Source organism: Balaenoptera acutorostrata, chromosome 7, assembly GCF_949987535.1.
Source record: "Balaenoptera acutorostrata chromosome 7, mBalAcu1.1, whole genome shotgun sequence".
NCBI classification, from domain to species: domain Eukaryota; kingdom Metazoa; phylum Chordata; class Mammalia; order Artiodactyla; family Balaenopteridae; genus Balaenoptera; species Balaenoptera acutorostrata.
In genome coordinates, this window is record NC_080070.1 from 34,205,287 (window position 1) to 34,226,690 (window position 21,404).

Below are 21,404 nucleotides of genomic sequence, written 5' to 3' on the forward strand. Positions count from 1 at the left end.
GATAGCTCCTACAACCAACCCATTCTTTTTCTCATCCCAACTATACAATACTAGAGCCTCACCACTCCATTCAGTCTTTCAGACAAGAACTCTTGTCTTTCATGCCTCCGTATCACTGCATGTATGTTTTGGCCACCTTTCATCTACTGTGACTAAATTGTACACAGCAGCAGAATATCTTAAACTTTGCAAATTATCAAAGAAAAGGTCACACAGAAAGGAAAACTCAAAGGTCAAATTATGCTATTAAAAACTTCTTGATGTATTATTCAATACAGCAATCATTAGCATACACTTCTGATAAAAGATTAGTACTACTACTGAGAACTGTAGTATAAGGCCTAAAATTAAAGCCCAGTATTATGTATGCCTTGACATCTGGGGAAAAACGGAAGGACCTTGAATGGCCTAACTGCAAGTTCCCATCCTCAAACTCCTCCTGCAGGTAAGGTCCCTAGCCAGAAAACCCTCATTATTACAGGGAACAGGCACAGTTCCTGCTCACCGCTGAGTATGGGGCTTCAGTTCCCCGCCAGCCTGCAGAATTATTCAAACTAGCCAATCACATCCTCCTGCTGGAACCAGGGCTCACTCTACCTTCTTGACACTACAAAGCTTGCCTCCCTTGGCCTCCGCTTGTTCACTCTGTTCCCTCCACTGCGTCCCTATCTCCTGGGCTGAGTATTTGTATTAATAGATTGCTATTCACCTCATCTTTCCAATGTCAGGTGCTGTGTGTTCAGCCATCCCCATAACCCTACAGCAGGAACCCCTCCCTCACCAACAGAGTGCAGAGGAGGCAAATAAACAGGATCTCACTTATCTGTGAAGCTCAAATTTAAGATATAATTGGGGACCAAGAAGCAAGGAACTCAGTTATTTAAAATATATTTTAAGCAAGCAAATAAGCTGATATATAGTCCTAACATTAGAAGGGCATGAGAGAGATTCTTCGTATATCTTCCCTATTTTTATTTCAGACATAAATTCACAAGTGTGCTTATCTAGTTTCCGATCCTCCATGTATTTGAAGGGAGGAGGGTAAAGTTTGACAGTTATATTTACAACATTAAAAAAAGGGAAGGAGGGCTTCCCTGGTGGTGCAGTGGTTGGGGGTCCGCCTGCCGATGCGGGGGACGCGGGTTCGAGCCCTGGTCTGGGAGGATCCCACATGCTGTGGAGCGGCTGGGCCCGTGCGCCACGACTGCTGAGCCTGTGCTCCAGAGCCCACGCCGCAACTGGAGAAAAGCCCGCACGCAGCAACGAAGACCCAACACAGCCAAAAATAAATAAATTAAATAAATAAATTTAAAAAAAAAAAAAAAAAAAGGGAAGGAGCTGAGTCAATCTGACAAAAGGCTGCAGAAAACAAAGTTCTTTTATAGGAACAAAAAAAATTACAAATCAAATCTCTTGAAAAAAAGCTCTAAAATTCCTAGGAAATCAATTTTTATTTAAGAATAACTACAAGCTTACATCAATAAACTTCTCAGATGAAAATAAAGATCAAGATTTTCAATTACTGGATGATGTAGATTAAACATTTCAAAACCTCCAGACTTACTGCAAGTCTACTAAGTGACTAACTGGGAAAAATCTTGTGTACGTGGCCGGTGGAGTGGAAGATGAATTACAGGCTCTTCCACAACTTCAGGCAATCGTCCTCCACTCTTCTCTATTCCTTGGCCTACAGAGAACCCCCTGCTAGTTCAGAAATAAGAAGATAAAGTTGGTTTATTAAGTAGTTAGAAAGGGTCTTTGACGGAGCAAATTAGAAGGCCTGAAAGTGAAACGGACCTCCTCGAAAATGAACGCTGCGCCACCATGGCAGTTTGTGACTGCTCAGACTTCTTTGGATCAGAACCCTCACAAACATCTGGAGAAAATGGGCAGAAGTGAGTTGTAAATCATTAAATCGTGCAGACAAAGGAAAGGTAAGGATAGTCACCTTTCAATATCAGATAAAGTTGATTCCACTATTCTTTGAGAGGATTTACCAAATCCTTTCCCTAAGAAAGACAGGAATGCTATCTTCTCCACTGAGTAAAAATACAGTTCACTTTGATAATCGTATAGGAAATTGTCTCCTGCTTTCCACCACACATTACTTTCTTTTTGTGAATGTCAGCAGATAGTCACCTAGGATCAGAAGTATCTCAAATTGCAGTGAAAAAAGTACTGTGTTAACGCTGGAAAGCTGCCTGCACAAATTGTTCCTCATGTGCTGCAGGCAACGGAGAGGAGCTGGTGCCCCTCATATTGTGTAGCGCATCCTACAGCCTGAGCCAACAGAGAAATCAGTTTCTCTACACAATTTTCAATTTGATTGAGAGACCAGGTGATGAGCAAAGCCAAGTAATACTGATGAATTATGTGGCATTTGCACATGATGTTGGAACAACATGTGTAGAAGCCAAACTACCACAGTGATGGAAAGAGATTAGTCACAATACCCAGAAGGAGGACTACCTGTGGCTAAATCCTGTGGAGCAATGATGCCTTACTTTTCTAAAGAAGTTCCCAATTCCTTGGTTCTTTAAGTGCTGCAACAGATGTAAATGGAAGATAAGCACATTTGGTATAAGAAGCTGTGATCAAAATCCTTGGTAACATTATGGCAAAGACTGATGATCCAGACAAATATCAACAGAATACTGAACTGCTGCTTTTGGTCTTGGGTGATCCCTCAGAAAAAATAGATTCCTCAGAAAGAACAGATCCCTCAGAAAGAACAGAACACATCAAGTGTTTTTATCACCCTATGCTACCTGGACTATAATTTTAGGACTACACTCTTAAAATTTACAATCTTATCTTATACCTACACTGCTGAGTAAGACTGAAAAACTTCTCAGGGGAGGAGAACAAAGGGAAGGTGGGCTGAATGCAAATAAACTCCATATGTAGCTTTCTGCCTTGCAGTCCTTCATTCTGTCAGTCTTTGCATTACTGTATAGAAAGCATCTCTCTCAAGTAAACCCAAGCTTCAGGGTGAAATGCCAAAGATAGAAGTGACTAGATTCCCTTGGCCTACATTGCCTCTTTAAGATATGTCTGTTACTGGAAGATGTGAGCATCTGGCAGTGCTACTTCAACTTTATGATTACCAGCTAGAACAGGAAAGTACAACAAGGTGGGGGAATTTACCACAGGTTGTCAATCAATTGGCACAATTTATAGAAGCTGTTGGCAAAATTAATGTTACTTAAACTACCTGTGTCTATGAATTCTCCAGATTTTTCTGATGCTTTTGCTGGGCACTGTAAATTGGCAAAATTTTTACAAACACTAAGGTAAAATCCAGGAGATTTTGACTGTCTGTAGAAAACATTAATTCTTTAGCAAAAAATGGAGTCTTCACCAAAGCAGATATAAATATATCAAGCTGACAAAAATTTTAAAAAGCTCTGAGCAACTGAAAAAAAGGAGATAAAAGTATAAAAAGCAGACAGTGCATGTGCACAAAAGCACATGCACACCACAAAAAATAGCTATCTGGAACCATTAAATTTAGAGGCGAACAGCCCTGCACTCTACATTAGCCCCAAGGTATACTGCACTGGAAATACTTATACTAAAAATTATTTGTTGTTTATCTTAAATTCAATTTAACCAGGCATCCTATATTTTATCTGAGAACACTGCCTACAACCCCTCTAATTTCCATACGTTGGACATTTTCCCACAGTTATCTCCTCCATGATCAAGACAGGAGACACTAGGGTAGAGATTTCCCAAATCTGGATGCCTGGCTGATTTGCTGGGAAAGCTTTTGAAAAAATACAGATTCCCATGTTCCATTCCAGACCTACTGAATCAATCTCCAGAGGACTGACACCTAGAAATCTGTATTTTTGAAAATCTCCCCACCTGATTCTGATGGGTTGCCAGATATTGTACCCACTGCCCCGTAAGGGATTGTATATGCAAAATTTGAGGCATTTGGTCCTCTGAAGAAAAGAATCATAGGTTTCACCTGACTCTCAAGGAATGTGATCCCAAAAAGGGCCACTGTCTTAGAGACCAGCAGTCAAGTTAAAAAGAGCTACTATGGGGCTTCCCTGGTGGCGCAGTGGTTGAGAATCTGCCTGCTAATGCAGGGGACACGGGTTCGAGCCCTGGTCTGGGAAGATCCCACATGCCGCGGAGCAACTAGGCCCGTGAGCCACAACTACTGAGCCTGCGTGTCGGGAGCCTGTGCTCTGCAACAAGAGAGGCCGCGACAGTGAGAGGCCCGCGCACCGCGATGAAGAGTGGCCCCCGCTTGCCACAACTAGAGAAAGCCCTCGCACAGAAACGAAGACCCAACACAGACAAAAATAAATAAAAAAAAAAAAGAATCTCTGCTTTAAAAAAAAAAAAAAGAGCTATTACGAATTTTTCTACTTCAACTACAAGAATTATTTGACATTGTTTCCCATAACTCTCTAAAAACTGCTGATGCCTTTTTGAGACTTAAAAGTAAAATAAAAATAGAAAAAATACTTTTTAAAACTCGATCATTATTTAAATAGTTTATGATCAAGTGATCATTAATTGCATGTCTGTGTTATAGACTAATTTATTTTAATTTGAGTATATGTAAGAGAGGTAATTTGTTTTGATGTTTTCCTTAAGAATTTTTTTCCTTTATAATTATCATTTTGAATAGTAATTAAAAACAGGGCCCGTATCACTTAACCTACAACTAGGTCATCCACTGAATTCAACATCTATTTCTTTAAATATGTTTTTACCATTTATTTAAAATATTAAGAAATCTATGAATCCAAAGTAGGCATTCATTATCATTAACTGAAAAAGTTATACAAACTATTATTTATATTTTCAATTTTTTTCTGTCCTCTGAATCATTCCCCTCAGCCCACAAACACTCCTAAAGTTTTTCTATCTAAAAAAAAAAAGTATCCCTAAAATGAAACAGTAGGAAAAAATGAAGTAGTATCTACTCCTTCTCTTGTGTTTCATTGCTGAATTTTTTTCAAGAATGATTTATACTTTAATAGGGGAAGGCGATTAAGATGGACAAACTTCCAGCTGTAAAATAAATGAGTCACGGGGATATAATGTGTAGCACAGGGAATATAGTCAATAATATTGTAATAACTTTGCGTGGTGACAAATGGTAACTAGACTTATCGTGATGACCATTTTGTAATGTATAAAAATATCAAATCACTTCATGGTACACCCAAAACTAATACAATATTGTAAATTATACTTCAATTTTAAAAAGCTTAAAAAATTAATTAAAAGACTAATACAGTGGTGGTTCCACTTCCCAGTCAACCAGATTTTAATGTTCAGTTACCTCTAATTCTTCCCTTTCTCTACATTCACTCACCATGTCTTGTTGATTCCAACTCTGAAACGTTAGCAATCATTTTTTTCCTCCATGTCTTGTGAAACTACTTTAAATCAGGTCCTAACACTTAACTCAGTTTCCCAACTGGTCTCACTAGCTCCAGTCTGTCTAGACCCGTGGTTCTCAACCAGGGGCGATTTTGTACTACAGGAGACATTTGTGACTGTCGTGACTGTAGTGCTACTGGCATCATGTGGGCCAAGGATGCCCAAACATCCTAAAATGCACAGGACACCCCTACAACAAAGAGTTATCTGGCCCAAATGTCAATGGTGCTGAGGTTGAGAAAATCTGTGCTGTTTAACAGCACAATTCATCTTTGCATCTCTTACTCGCAAGGTACTTGAGATATAATTCATACTTCCTGCTCATTCCCACTTTTCTGTTTTTTCTTCCTATGCTGTGCTCTCTGACATGAGTTTCTACCTCAACTGATACCTACCATCCTCCTAGGCAGAAGTAACTTTTCCATCTTCTGAATGTCCATGAACTTATTGCTTTTTGACACTGTATAGTATATATGTTATATATGTCTGATTCATCCTTGAATCTGTAGTCTTGCACTGTGTCTACCAAACAGGTAATCAAATCACCAATCTTCAGTGAGTCTAAAACTTAATCTATAGAATCATTACTGCTATTCACAAATACTGCATTTCTCTTCTTCTTCCCTGCCCCCTCTGAAATGAGGTTTATAGATATAACTTGCTTAAGCTAATTGAAATCTGAGCAGAAGTGCAGTGAGTCTCTTACTGTGTGTGTGGGTAGGGGGGAGCTTTAAAACCCAGTATGGTATTCATTGCATTTCTTTCCCACTGCTGTGGGGACGGTGATAAAAAGCCTAAGACTTTTTTTTTTCGGGGGGGGCGGGGAGAGGTAAATTTCACATGCGACATTTTGTAAATTTAAGGTGTACAGCCTGTTACTTTCATACATTTATATAATGTAGTATGATCGCGACTAAAGCAATATTTATCACATCATTGTAGTACAATGGTACTGTCTATATTCATTATACTGTGCATCAGATTGTTATGGTTTATTTACTACTCATTACAAGTCTGTACCCTTAAACACCATTAATCTTATCCCTCCCACCCTCCATTCCCTGGTAACCACCATTTTACTGTTTTTTTAAACAGCTTTGACTTTTTTAGATTCCACATATAAGTGATATTGTACAGTACTTGTCTTTCTCTAACTTATCTCACTCAGCACAAGGTGCTGAAGGTCCATGTTGTTGCAAATGGTAGGATATCCTCCTTTCTCACGGCTCAATAATACTCCATTGTGCATATGTATCATATCAAAAAGCCTACGTTTAGACTGAAATCCTCCAAGAGCCTACAACTATGTGACTTTGCGGAGCAGGGCCCTTCTGCTGCTGACCCACACTAGACACACACAGAACGAGTGAGGAGATGCCACGCAAAGCCCCCACCACCAATGCCCTCATGTTGAGATTTTAGTTTGTTTGTTATTGCATTATATCCTTGCTTACCCTGATTCACAATCAATGAAAGATGCATAATTTCATGGGTCACTAAAAAAGGAAAAATGCTACCGGTATCACAGCCATGATTGTAAAATGCAGCCTGATTTCAGAGATCTTAAAATATGGGAAATGATGAGTAGTGAAATCAATGAAATATATTTGGTAAATGAATAAATGTGGAGGTAGTTTTCAAAAATTATTTCTATTCATTTTCAGTAGAAACATTATGAACTGAAATGTGCAAGAAAAGTTCTCAGCCATAGGTTCACAGTAGAGCATGTAAATAAATGTCTTGAGAAAGAATATGAAGACTGTAGTTCTACCCTTCAGAATAAAATTTATGAAATTCTCCTTTTTTGACAACTATAAGTGGTTCTATGGAACCCCTATTTTCTTTGATATGCATCAATCGCTTGCAATAAATTACTGTTTCAGGCAATTAAGCTTTTAGGTCAGGACCACAGGTCAAGTTTTCCCATCATGCTTTCAACCTTAAAAACTACTTTGTACTCTCTAAGTGTTTTTATTGGGTTGGCCCAAAAGTTCGTTCGGATTTTTCTGTAAAATCTTACATAAAGACCCAAACGAACTTTTTGCCAACCCAATATATACCATGTTCTTCTATGTATATAACTACCTTTATTTTATGTAGAAATGACTCCCCAATGCACTGAAAATGTACTACAAATTTGCTTTAGTGTGCAAAGTCTAAAAAACTCCACTAATGCTACAGCAGCTATCAAGTTTCTGCTTGCTGTAGGAATTTTTACATTTTATTGGTGCAATGACAGAATTCATTCACCTACAGAATGAAATTAGGAATGAATAATTTCTACATTAATCACCTACTGGTTGAGTTTATTTTGTAGTTAATAAGAACACTACTGATTTTACATTAATTATGATGGAATATAATGGCAGCTTACATTGTTTTTATCAATACATACAAACAAAACTTCTGAAGCCACATTATGATTGTGTGTGGGGGAGAAGTATACAAACTGCTTATAAATATTTAGCATGTGTAAGTGACTTGAACCGTAGCCAGTACAACACCTGCACCTCAAGGAGCACCAGGAATATCATTTAACTACCTAAATCTTTAAAATCTATAACACTATTTAGAAGTGAAAAATGTAGGCATACTAGATTTTCCCTCCAAAACTTGCCTTTATATGCTACTTCTTTTCATAAAACTGTTATTTTTTTCTTAATTTTGTAAATTCATTACTCCTTTGTTCATTCACTCACTGAACCATTGTACTCATCACATACATTGCACTGACAGATGCTGAAGATGGCATTTCTGCACTAATGAATTCCAACAGAATACAGGAAAAAAGACAGGTAAACAGATAACTACTATGCAAAACTGTATATAATACTAATGATGTGTTACAGTGTTCAGGAGAGAGAGAAAACAGTTGTTCAGGAGAGAGAGAAAACTAGCCATGTGATCTGAGCTAAATCTTGAAGGAAGAGTAATTTTTCATCTTTCAAAAAAGGGGACAGGGCTTCCCTGGTGGCGCAGTGGTTGAGAATCTGCCTGCCAATGCAGGGGACACGGGTTCGAGCCCTGATCTGGGAAGATCCCACATGCTGCGGAGCACCTGGGTCCGTGAGCCACAATTACTGAGCCTGCGCGTCTGGAGCCTATAGGCCGCGATAGTGAGAGGCCCGCGCACCGCGATGAAGAGTGGCCCCCGCTCGCCACAACTAGAGAAAACCCTCGCACAGAAACGAAGACCCAACACAGCCATAAATAAATAAATAAACAAATAAAAATTAAAAAAAAAAAAAAAAGGGGGACAGATCGGGGAGCAGTACCAATGCTCAAAGCAGGTAAGTCGTGAGCAGAGAAAAATAACTAAAATTTATTACGTTTACCACATGCCAGGCAACATTTGCACTTATAGAAGTTTAATGGGGAATATAATTTCTGTTATATCCCCACATTTTAGAGGAAAGTGAGGCTGCTGAGAGATTAAATAATTTACTCCATGTGCTAGGCATGGACTAGCATGCAGGTCTCTCTGAATTCACAGCATGATTAAATAACAGTATATATTGGAAATGTCAGAACTATTTAGGTTAGAATGGAATACAAGGACATGAACACCATTTTCAAGAGTTGGGCTTCCCTGTAAAGGCAATGGAAGATCCAGCAGCTAAAAGTTTGGGAGTAGAAAAATGATAGGAAGATGGAGGGATTTGTCTACAAAGTTTATAATAAAAGTCCAGCAGTGGCAAATAAAACAGATATGAGACATTCTTCTAACCCTACTTCTCCTCCCTTAGCTTTATTTCTTCCTCAACTGTGTAGCCACAGAACAGGTACAATCAATTTGCATTCTGTTCATATAGTACAAGTTTGTTACTAAACAACAGTAGTTCATAACATAAATTGTTAATGGTCTGGTCAAATGAGAGGTTATAAATCAAATATTAATATAAATGAACTTTTCAAGCAAGAAATAATTTCTGTAAGGCATATTTTGATGGAAGTGACAAGGTTTGGAGACTGACTGTAAGGTACAGAGAGCACAAGGAGGAAAAAAGTTAAAGCTGAAGTTAAAAACCTGGATGACTCGAATAATGGGAACAGAGTCATAAAGAGAAAAATGAGCAGAAAGAGATGGGGATCTACCCTGCTTTGTGTAGGGACAGAGAGGAGGGGAGTTTATGAATTTACTTTCAGGCAGGTTCCATCTGAGCATACCTCCTTAACTGTCTTCTGTGAACAGGACGAGGAGATAAAAATGTGTGACCAGTGCTAAGGGGAGAAGCAGGGCTGAGCTAGGTACTTGAGACATCTGCAAAGATACAAAAGCTGAAGCTATGCGAGCGGATCACTCTACTCACTGGGGGAAGGTAGAAGAGGTTGGTGGGGGGCGGTGGTAAGGTGTCTTCCAAAGCTTCGAGTGACTTCCAGAATTTCTCACTTAGAGAGCAGTTTGGGAATAGTTCTTACTTGAGCCTTATACCACAATTTCATATAATTTCAATCACAAAAAATGCTTTACTGTACAGTGCAGCTGACCCAGGAGTGAAAAACATGAACTGTTCTGGCCTAGAGTTTCTATAACTATGTAAAAAGGTCTGTAGGACACACCACAACAAATGAATAACTTTAAACAACTTCATTGTGCTTCTTCAGATAATTTTATTTCCTACTAACCCAGTGGCCAAAGGTGAAAAGGTTATTACATTTCATACCGGTATCCTCAAAAATCAACTGTATAAGACTGAAAAAAGCAAAGATATTATTCTAGATTAATTTCTAAAATGCTTCCTACCACAGGACATGTATGAAACTACACCAGCAGCATAAAACTTTTAAATGTGTCAAACAATAATAAACTTTGTTCTAAAACGAGCAAAACACAAATTAAGTTTAAAACCCAACACTATTTAATGTTTGGCATTTACAATTTCTATTAAAAACAAAGAGAACTGTTGTTTCTCCCTTTTCCAAATTAAGCTGTCAAATTTAAAACAAAGAGATAAATCCAGAAAAGGATTCTACCATCAATTGTTAAGGAAGTGTAATGTCACAAGAGCATCAACTTTGGATTCAGACAAACTCAGGCTTAAATACCGCCTTTGCACTTCCTACTCAGATGTCCTTCCGTGAATTACTTAAAGCTTTTCAAAATTTAATTTACTTATTTGTGAAGTGGTAATAATCAAACCTAGCTCAAACTTACAACAAATTAACAAATGTATTGTCTAACTGAACCAGGCATATACAAAGTATGGTACTACATAAGTCTTAACAGCAGCTTCCCTTCCTTATTTCCACAATCAGTAATGGAAATTCCAAGAACTTTAAATTAAGTATTAAAACCTTGTTTTTGAAAATTACAAACAAGGTGGCAGAAAAAGTAAAATGATTTAAATATTAGTTTAAAAAATACCACCTTTAAATCTTATTTCTGATTCTATATGCAAGGTCCTCCTCCCAAGAGATTAAAAAGAACATTTAAATAAAGTGACAAGACTGTTAGAATTTCACTTTATCAGTTACTTGAATTTAACGCCAAAGTTTGGTTAATATTTTTCTTAAATTACTAAAAAATGTAATCAGAAATTTATATGCAAAATATCCACAGAATAGTCTTACAAAACTCGAAATAAAAACAAAACCACAAAATTCCTTCAAATTGGAGTTTTCATTGATTTACTGTTAAAACATGGTGTTGGGCGAGCAGAGAATAAGACCCCTTCCCACCCAGCCCCACACCTTTATGGAGCTTAGTGCCCTGAGAGTGCCGGATGACAAGAAATCCTGTCATCTCATTTTGAAAAAACTTTGCTATTTTAGGTCTTAACAACACATGGCAGGCCTATATTAACTCCCACACTGAGTACTCTCTCCTCGGCTAGATTTCTAGCCACTTGAGCTACTAATCACCACTTACCAACAGCAGAATAAAAAACATGACAATCCCTTAAAAAAAACTTTTTAGTACTACTTAATTTTCAATGTGTGTGAACACCTGCATACATTTTCAGTTACCCATTTATGGTTATTTACCAATATTACACGTGTGAATACTGCACAGCAACTTTTGTGTATACAGGGATCTGCCTACCAGGCCTGTGGATTATGGAGAATCTTGTTGCTCTCCCCATTTTGTCGTTTTATTATCACTTTCACCAAAGAGCACAGAGGTAAAAAAGATTTCCGAAACTGAAGATAAGGCTGACTGCTGCACATTCACATCGGGAAGAAGACAGAACATGACATTTCAGTACAAGAACACAGGATATAAAAACACTTGGAGCAGAGCGTTCCAACCGAAAATATCCGTAGGCTTACATGAGGATTTCTTAAACACCAGTTATGCGTTTGTGTTTCATACATGGCTGTACTGCTTTGGAACCTAAAAAATGAGCCTTGTTAAATTAAGGGTGGAGTCTTCGAAAACTGTAACTATCTTATTCATAGTTATGTCAGTTACTTCTGAATTTGAGAAACATCAAGGACCTGTGCAGGAAATACTCAAAATCAGGAGGGTACCCCCGTGTCCCAACACACACTCTGGGGAATGGGGCCTCACAGAAGCCAAAGGAAACCGCGAATAAGAGAGATCCAGTTCAATGATCAGATTTCTTACTTCAAATGCCTGAGAACTTAAGTTGTTCATCTGGTTCCAATGCTGTCACAGCATCTAAGATACAGTAAAAGGAGTTCCACAATCTCCCCTCTTCGGAAGAAGTCCTAGCAGGACCATGGGGCGCTACCAAGTCGGCCCCCAGGGCGGCTACTGCCAACAAGAGTAGCAAACAACCGTGGTGAGAGGGGTGTCTTTTTATGAGCAACTTCGTTGCCTCCAGGGGAACATGGGAACTGCAAAGCCTACAGCTAAAACCGAAAAAGAAAAAAAAAAAAAAAAGAGAGAGAGAGACTTCCACGGCTAAAGAAAAAAAACGTAGGACCCAGGAAAGAAAGCAGTTTGCTTGTGGGAGGAGAGAGTAGAAGAGAGAAGTGAAGGTCTGCTTCCTAAGCAATTTTTCTCTCTTAGCCCTCACCCCGGCCACCCTCTCTGGCCAGGCCATCGGGCTGGGTACTGTCCTTGGGCCGCTCCCAGGCCGGGACCCAGAACCCTCTGCAGTCCCCGACCCGGGCGCAGGGCCCCCGCGGCCCATGCGCGGGGAGAAGGTCCCCTGCGGCCGCCGCCCTCCGCGCCCCCAGCCCCCGCCCGCCGCCGCCGCCCAGCTCCCGCTACCTATTTTCGGAGCACACACCCTACAAGGAGCGGAGCGAGCAGGCCTGGCGGAGACCTGCCCCCGCGCGGGGCCTCGGGTGACTGACAGGGGCAGGCACTCGGGCGCAGCGAGGAGAGGGGAAGGAAGGGCAGCCGGGGGCACCGACCAATGCCCTTCCCCGGCGGCCAGACTCCGGGCTGATACGGTGGGGCTCTACTGGCTTCCCGGACCGATGGGCTCTGCCGCGCCCGCGGCCCTTACCTTCTCCTCATCAGACAACTGCTCCTCCAGATCCGCCATTTTCCTTCTGGCGACAAACCGCGGCGGCGGCGGCAGCAGCGGCCACCTGACTTCCCCCTTTCGGTGCGGTCCTCCGCGCCGCGCGACCCCGACAAGGGAGGGGCCCACAGCCCCGGCCGCCGCGCACGCGCCCCGGGAGCCCCGCCTCCCTCCGCTCACCTCACGGGGCCGGAGCGCGGCTGTGCGCGTGCGCGGGTGCCTTGGAGGCCCGGGAACGGGGAGGAGTTGCCTACTGCCGCCTGAGGCAGGCTTGTCAGTATCCTGAGTCTAGGATTCTTTCCCCACCAGTGACCGTATGGACCCAGTCTGCGACGAGTACATTCTGAGCCCTTGATTATACTCCCATCAAATCCTGAACTCCGCCAGCTAAAATATGAGAAAGTGCACAAATAGCTTTTAAACATTCTGGTTTAAAAAAAAAAATACGAGAAAAATATTCGGCTTTCATTAAAATATGCACATACAACCCAGTACATAATTGGAGGATGTTCTGGATATATTCATTAAAGAAATAACTGCTGGTCCTTTATAGTGTGTGGGATACTGTGTTTGCTTCTCGAGATATACAATGTTAAGCAAAAGCCAGAGAAACCTCAGTTCTGAAGAAACTCATTGTTCCTTAAACGAATATATTAAAAAGTTGGGGAAGGCTCTGCACTATTGCAGGGGAATAAAGAGTTATGTTAAACATAGACCGTACCCTTCTGAATAGGGTTGCCAGATTAAATACAGAAAAGCCCAGTAAAAGTTGAATTTCAGATAAACAATGAACATATATTTTAAGTATAAGTATGACCCATGAGGCATTTGAGATATGCCAATTATTCATTGTTTTCAAATGTTATTGGATGTCTGCTAATTTTATTTGCTAAATCTAACCCTACTTCTGAATCTTCAAGTTTAGCAAGAGAGTGAAGATGTAGTCAAAGCTGTATATATGAATTGGCTAGGAATCTTGTTAAGTGCAGTTGCTGATTCAGCAGGTCTGGGATGGGGCTGAAGAATCTACATTTCTAACAAGCTCCCAGGTGGTGCCAGTGCTACCCATCTGGAGACCACAGGTTGAGTAACAAGACCTTAGAGCTCAGATAGGAGTTAAGATTTTAATCATTTTGTTGTACACCTAAAACTAATACAATGTTACATGTCAATTATATCTCAATAAAAAAGTATATTAAATACAGACTGGAAGAAAATATTTGCAAATGATGTGACCAACAAGGGATTAATTTCCAAAATATACAAACAGCGCATACAACTCAATAACAACAACAACAAAAACCAATCAAAAAATGTGCAGGGCTTCCCTGGTGGCGCAGTGGTTGAGAATCTGCCTGCCAATGCAGGGGACACGGGTTCAAGCCCTGGTCTGGGAAGATTCCACATGCCGCGGAGCGACTAGGCCCGTGAGCCACAATTGCTGAGCCTGCGCATCTGGAGCCTGCGCTCCGCAACAAGCGAGGCCTACTGTATAGCACAGGAAACTATATTCAATATCCTGTAATAAACCATAATGGAAAAGAATATATATGTATAACTGAATCACTTTGCTGTATACCAGAAACTAACACAACATTATAAATCAACTATACTTCAATTTTAAAAAGTATATTTAAAAAAGGCATTATTCAGTAGAAAATGAGACACTCTTGGCAAGTTTTGAACAGCGACATGACATCATCAGAAATATGTCTAGCAAGATGAATCTGACAGCTGCATGTAAATGACACATGTGAGACTACCTTAAAGAGCTCAAATAACTGTTCCTATGTAAAACTTTGTTATTGAGTAATCTATTGAATGGTCATGGTGTGCAAATCATTGTTTCTTGTGGATGGAAAGCAAACAGAAGCCATGCTACTAAAAAGCTCATAGTCCATTTGGGGAGAGAAAGGAAGGGGAAGCTTGCTGACACATGCAGGCAAAAGCAGGTGTCCTGTTGAGGGTAAACCATGCAGAGAAGACATGACAAAGAATGAACCACACACTTTGGTCAAGGACCTCACTGGATGTAAATAAATAACATGTTTACTTTTTACAGTTTAAAAACAATTTCTTCATTGATTTCTCACTGCATCCTCCTGAAGGAAGGTATGTGTCAGCATTATTATACCCATTTTAGAGGAGAAAAAACTGAGACAAAATATTTGTCCAAGATTGTACCTAAGTGACTAAACTGGGATTCGACCCCAAGCATCATACTCCGTATCCCATGTTCTTTCCACTTTGAGATCTTTCTTTCATCCGCTCTGAAGCCTAGGCACTCTCCACCAAATAAAACTTAATGAAGGTGATTACTCTCCCATCCCATCAATTTTATTCACCACCACCTACTTCATCAACAGTACTTCTGTAGTTTTTTTTTTTTTTGGTTTCTGTTTACTCAGCAACACTTAATATCAATAATTTGTACACAGTGGGTACTCAGTAAATGCGTTGCTTGACTAATTGCTACTCTCTTCCTTTAGAAACCTCACCCAAATCTGGTAATGTCTGGTAATAATTTGAGTCAGACTATGTTTATAATTGTAACCTTGGTGATACTTTACATGTGGTTCCCCATAGTGACACAACCAGCAATTATGTATAATTTCTGATAATCCTTTCAAAAACCTCCCAATATCAACCTCTTGATACAATTAAAAGGAATTATAGAATTCACATAATCTAGGAATTCTGGGAAGATTTCAAGCCATCACACAAAATAGGTACATATATGGAATGACCATTATAATGGCTGCAGGTAGAAATGCTCTGGTATTCTTGATAATCAGTTATTTTATGATGAAGAGAAAAGGAAAAAAAACATATTTTCCCCTTATACAATTCTATCTACTAAGAATTTCTACCCTTCTCTCATTTAATTTTTAAACTCATCTGTCTTCTACTTGTTAGTGGTGTCATCTTGACCTTCCCAACTAACTGCACCAGAAACTGATTAAAAAAAAAAATTCTTCCCTTTTTAGTGTTTGTTTTTAAATTACTCGTATGCTTCTTAATCTATTTTCCTGTGGATTTTAAGCTTGTCGAGGTCAGAGTTTACCTAATTTCATAGGATCACAATCCTAGAATCCATCTAGTGCAAATCTCTCATTTTACAGTTAAGTTGAGCTTTGGATAAATTAAATGAATTGATAAAAGTTGCAATCTAGCTGATATATTTTTTTTTATTTTAAAGATGTTTTTGATGTGGACCATTTTTAAAGTCTTCATTGAATTTGTTACAATATTGCTTCTGTTTTATGTTTTGATTTTTTGGCCAGGAGGAATGTGGGATCTTAGCCCCCCGACCAGAAATCAAACCCGCACTCCCTGCATTGGAAGGCTAAGTCTTAACCACTGGCCTGTCAGGGAAGTCCCTGATATTATTTTAGAACCCAAGTCTCCTGATGGTTAAACTCATGTTCTTAGCTTAATATATATATATATATATATATATATATATATATATATATATATACACACACACACACATGTATAAATATGTATAATCTAAATATATATCACAATCATATAATGTATAATAGAATAAACATCCTTTAAGTATCAATGATGAACTACTAAATAGTTGCACCAGATATAGATTTGTGTAACACCATATTAAAACTAATATCCATAGTTTAAAAGTATGGCTTACCTCACTTCTGAGAAAAACTGCCAGTGTGAGACAGTGTTATTTGGTTGTTAGTCTTTCATGATCAATGAACACAACTGGTCTCAATAATGTCCTTTATGGCAGTAGAAAAGTGTTAAAAAAACATGTATATTTTCAAAGTAATTGCTTTCTAAGTCAAATAATTGCCTGAACTATTTGTTACTTGTAGCTGGGTGTGTCCTACCTGTAGTCCATTTCCTCAGCTGGATTTGAAAAGGTCTATACAAGTGGAACCCTTGGAGAAGCCTGACATGGATCATTCCAGAAATACCAAGGAATTTTTTTTTTTTGAGATTGCCTTTTTTTTTTTTAACATCTTTATTGGAGTATAATTGCTTTACAATGGTGTGTTAGTTTCTGCTTTATAACAAAGCTATACATATACATATATCCCCATATCTCCTCCCTCTGGTGTCTCCCTCCCACCCTCCCTATCCCACCCCTCTAGGTGGTCACAAAGCACCGAGCTGATCTCCCTGTGTTGTGTGGCTGCTTCCCACTAGCTATCTATTTTACATTTGGTAGTGTATATATGTCCATGCCACTCTCTCACTTCGTCCCAGCTTACCCTTCCCCCTCCCCGTGTCCTCAAGTCCATTTGAAGAAGCTAATTTTTAAATTCCCCCTCCTTCCTGAATATGTTGTCCTTCATAATTTTGTTCCTACCAACCTCACTAAACACTCCTCTTCCACTGCCTCAAATGCAAATGTCTCTGAAGCACACAAAGCTATTTACTTATGCATCACATTCTCTCAGGCCTCTGCAGAAACTCTTTCTGGAATGTTCTTTGCCACTGCATATCCTTTAAAATTCAGTTCAGTTATCTCTTTTTTCCATGAATCCCACATTGAATCCTCTGGCTAAAGCTAATAATTTCTTCTTCGAGATTCCAATGGAAAGTTTTCTATGGATTTTTGCCATGTACTCTAGTGGTAAGATGTACAGATTTTATAATCAGTAAATCCTGGGTTCTGATCTTGGTTCCAGCTCTAGTTAACTGGGCAACTTACTTTGGAAGCTTTGGTTTCTTCATCTATACCTTGGGAGTAACAACGGTCCCTCCCTCATAGGACCGTTGTGAGGATTTAATGAGATGATACAGGCAAAGTGCTTAGCACCCAGCACAGGCATTAGCAAAGGTTTCAACAAATGTTAGCTATAATCATCATATTATAATGCTAATCCACTCCTTAAGAACATAGCCTGTCTTAATTAGCTGTCTGACAAATACAGAGTCTGGCACATAAGTGCTTAAAAAAATTGTTGTTGGAAAGCATATTGATTGAAAGACTCTTTCATTTCACATCCCTAAATGGGAGCTAAAAAATTGAGCTAGACACCCATATGGGGTCTAGAGATTGCCCTAAAATGTGGCTCTGGGACTCCAGAACAGGAAAACAAACTTTTTCCCCAGCAACCCCCAAATCATACCACCTACTCCATTATTTAGTCGCCACTTAAATATCTAGTTAATTTTCTGCTCTTTAATTTCTCTGTTACTGTAAGTTCAAGCCTTGAGTCTCTTCACACAATGTCCCAAATGAAGTATAGAGCATGGTGACTGACCAAGGTGATCCTTTAGGGTGAGGCAAAGAAATACTAAAGCTTCTATTTATTTACATTTACTTAATTATTATTATGTCAGATATACTAGAAAAAAAAAAGCATGTTTTACCCCTTGTAGATCCCATTCCCTTTCTTCTTCTTCCCATGGGTAACCACTAACCTGAATCTAGTGTTCATCATTCCCATGCATGTTGTTTCTTTTTCAACACAGGACTGTTTCTTTTTCATCTTTTTAATCCACTTAATGTGGTACCTAATTCAAACAGTATTTATGGAACAAATTAATAAGTATGATTTCTTGCATGGTCTTAAAAACAACATGGATAAAGAATATTAGACTAATTTCTCACTTTAAAAAAATCTCCCGGGCTTCCCTGGTGGCGCAGTGGTTGAGAGTCTGCCTGCCAATGCAGGGGACACGGGTTCAAGCCCTGGTCTGGGAAGATCCCACATGCCGCGGAGCAACTAGGCCCGTGAGCCACAATTACTGAGCCTGCGCGTCTGGAGCCTGTGCTCCGCAACAAGAGAGGCAGCGATGGTGAGAGGCCCACGCACCGCAATGAAGAGTGGCCCCCGCTTGCCACAACTAGAGAAAAGCCCTCGCACAGATACGAAGACCCAACACAGCCAAAAATAAATAAATAAATAAATAAATAAAGTAAACAATGCGTTTAAAAAAAAAAAAATCTCCCTATATGACAAATGTAAGTTATGCGGCATGAGTAAAAATTAAGGCAGACTACTGACCTGGAAAGATGAACCAACACAATGTACAGATTTGCTAGTAGCAAGTAAAAGGATGGGTCCAACATCTTTGATAGTTTCACCCTTTATGTCTGGTAATACTTTTAACCCTTATTTGGACTCAGTAATAGTAGAATAACAGTATAGCAGAAAAAGAAGCTTGTCATTTGTGTTTCCCCAAGCCACACCAACCTACAATAAAACTGTATGCTGACTCAGGTCTAATCCAAAGAACTGTAGGAGTATTTGCCCAAATTACTTCCTCTTGGTTCTTTGGGGGTACCACAGTGGTTCACGTGCATTCAGAAATGTTTACACTGCCGTGTTCCTCTGTCTTTTGACATTGGCCTTTACCACCTCTGCTGCTCTCTATCTCATCAGGACTCTCCCAGTGTTGTAGCTCTGGCATCTTTTCTGATGCTCCCCCACAGGACGTACGGCTCAGTGCTCATGTCACCTGATTTTCCTCTTCCTATGACTTTAGCTGCGTCCATTGCAGGTAGGTGTTGGATGATCCCCAGCCACTGTCCAAGGCTGTGTGCTGGGGCATTCAATTTTCTGCAGTTTTCTCCGGTGAGCTGCTTCTGATGGATAGAGCTGTAGCAGACACTGCAAGTGCTCTGACCAGATTCCCTCGGATCACTCTGACTATTTCTGTGCTTTAGTGCTTTTTTGCCTCCACTTCACAGAACTTTCAATTATTCTTTGAAGGACTGCTCTTGTGCTACTGTGGCTGCCGTGAAGCAGCTCTTAACCAACGACTGTCAGATGATGGAGTAAGAAACCCAGCTCCCTAGCCTCAGGGCAGAACAACTCTGAGGTATAATTTACATTCCAGATTCTCCCTGAGGGAGAGGGCCAATCTCTACTTGCCTCTTCCCCCTTTCCTGGGAGTGACTGAGGTATTACGGAAAGCTTTCTGATTAGGAACAGGAGAACAGCAACAGAATAGAAGTAAGGTGTTACACACGAGGGCACTTTGGGGCTCCAGATTGGGGATGCGAGGCCAATTATCAAACTTAGAGCACCTCAGTAGGTTTGGGATACCCTTGAATATGAACCCCCAAAATATTGATTTGGAAAGACTTTAATCGATTCTTGCCTCAGTAAGATTAGCCCTGGGAATATAGTAGAACTAATTTTGCAGGTGACTTTAAATGTGGAGAGAAAGCCAGGAACTAACCTGACTTGGGTCTGACACTGTGCATAACAGAGAGGTGGAGAAGAGAGAATTTTCTACTGCAGGACATAATCCATGTCCTAAAGTAATTTACGTTCTGGTTGTGAAATGCTAGACTTCAATATATAAAAATATAGTCTACAATGCAATGTGATGAGTTCAAAATAATTGGCATGGATGAGAAATGTTTTCCTATATGTATGAGATTAGATGTAAAACATATTAAAACAGTGGATGAAAGGAGGAAATAGAGACTACTTTTCTACTCTTCTTTGTATTTCTTAATCTGCTACACTGCCTATCTCATGACTGAAGTGTGAATTTAAGGCATATTACAATGTTAAGCTATTAATATTTATTTTTAGTTTAAGTCAATGCTTCTAGAGGAAATCTATATTCTAAAGATATATACATGTGATTGCTTCTATGAGTTCATATACTAATCACTTCTTAGATGAGTTGGCTTGTTTTAGAAAAGTTTCCTAATTTCACAATATTTGACATAGTAAGCCAAAGTAAGAGATTAATGTATAGCAGAACATATTAGAATAAACTGTTTTGAGTGGTATTGAAGAAAGGGATGTCTGCTTCTTGCGAGAGTAATTTCTTTTTATAAGAAAGCTTCATATTTTCAGTCTAATATTTCTGTATTTTAACTTATGGGACAAATAGTTGTATGATTCCTGCCAATTAGTGAAATCATTCTAAGCCTCAATTTTGTCATCTGTTAGAAGGGAAACAAAAGTAATATCTATGTCATTGTGTAGATAAAAATATGTATAAGTGTTGTACACTTTATAAACATATAAATCACTGCTATTTGTCATTCATAGTCTGATGGAAATTGAATTCTATTCATTCATATTCACTGTGATAAACATAATGAATATATAAAATATTGCCATGCACATATATACAATGGAATATTACTCAGCCATAAAAAGAAACGAAATTGAGTTATTAGCAGTGAGATGGATGGACCTAGAGTCTGTCATACAGAGTGAAGTAAGTCAGAAAGAGAAAAACAAATACCGTATGCTAACACATATATATGGAATCTAAAAAAAAAAAAAAAAGGTTCTTAAGAACCTAGGGGCAGGACAGGAATAAAGACAAAGACGCAGACGCAGATGTCGAGAATGGGCTTGACGACACGGGGAGGGGGAAGGGTAAGCTGGGACGAAGTAAGAGAGTGGCATGGACTTATAAATACTACCAAATGTAAAATAGATAGCTAGTGGGAAGCATCCACATAGCACAGGGAGATCAGCTCGGTGCTTTGTGACCACCTAGAGGGGTGGGATAGGGAGGGTGGGAGGGAGCCGCAAGAGGGAGGCGATATGGAGATATATGTATATGTATAGCTGATTCACTTTGTTATAAAGC

At 39.5% G+C, this 21,404-nt stretch overlaps 1 protein-coding gene and 1 pseudogene across 1 annotated transcript in view; one reads left to right on the forward strand and one right to left on the reverse strand.

Annotated features, from left to right (window-relative positions):
* Window positions 1-13,032, reverse strand: part of CAPZA2 (capping actin protein of muscle Z-line subunit alpha 2) — a 53,804-nt gene extending 40,772 nt beyond the window's left edge. Inside the window, exon 1 of the mRNA XM_057550229.1 lies at window positions 12,834-13,032. Within this exon, the coding sequence (XP_057406212.1) occupies window positions 12,834-12,872 (39 nt within the window). The 5' untranslated portion in view covers window positions 12,873-13,032. The remainder of the gene's footprint in view (window positions 1-12,833) is intronic.
* LOC103010075 (RAB11-binding protein RELCH-like) lies at window positions 1,421-12,673 on the forward strand (annotated as a pseudogene).
* Window positions 13,033-21,404: the final 8,372 nt, after the last annotated feature.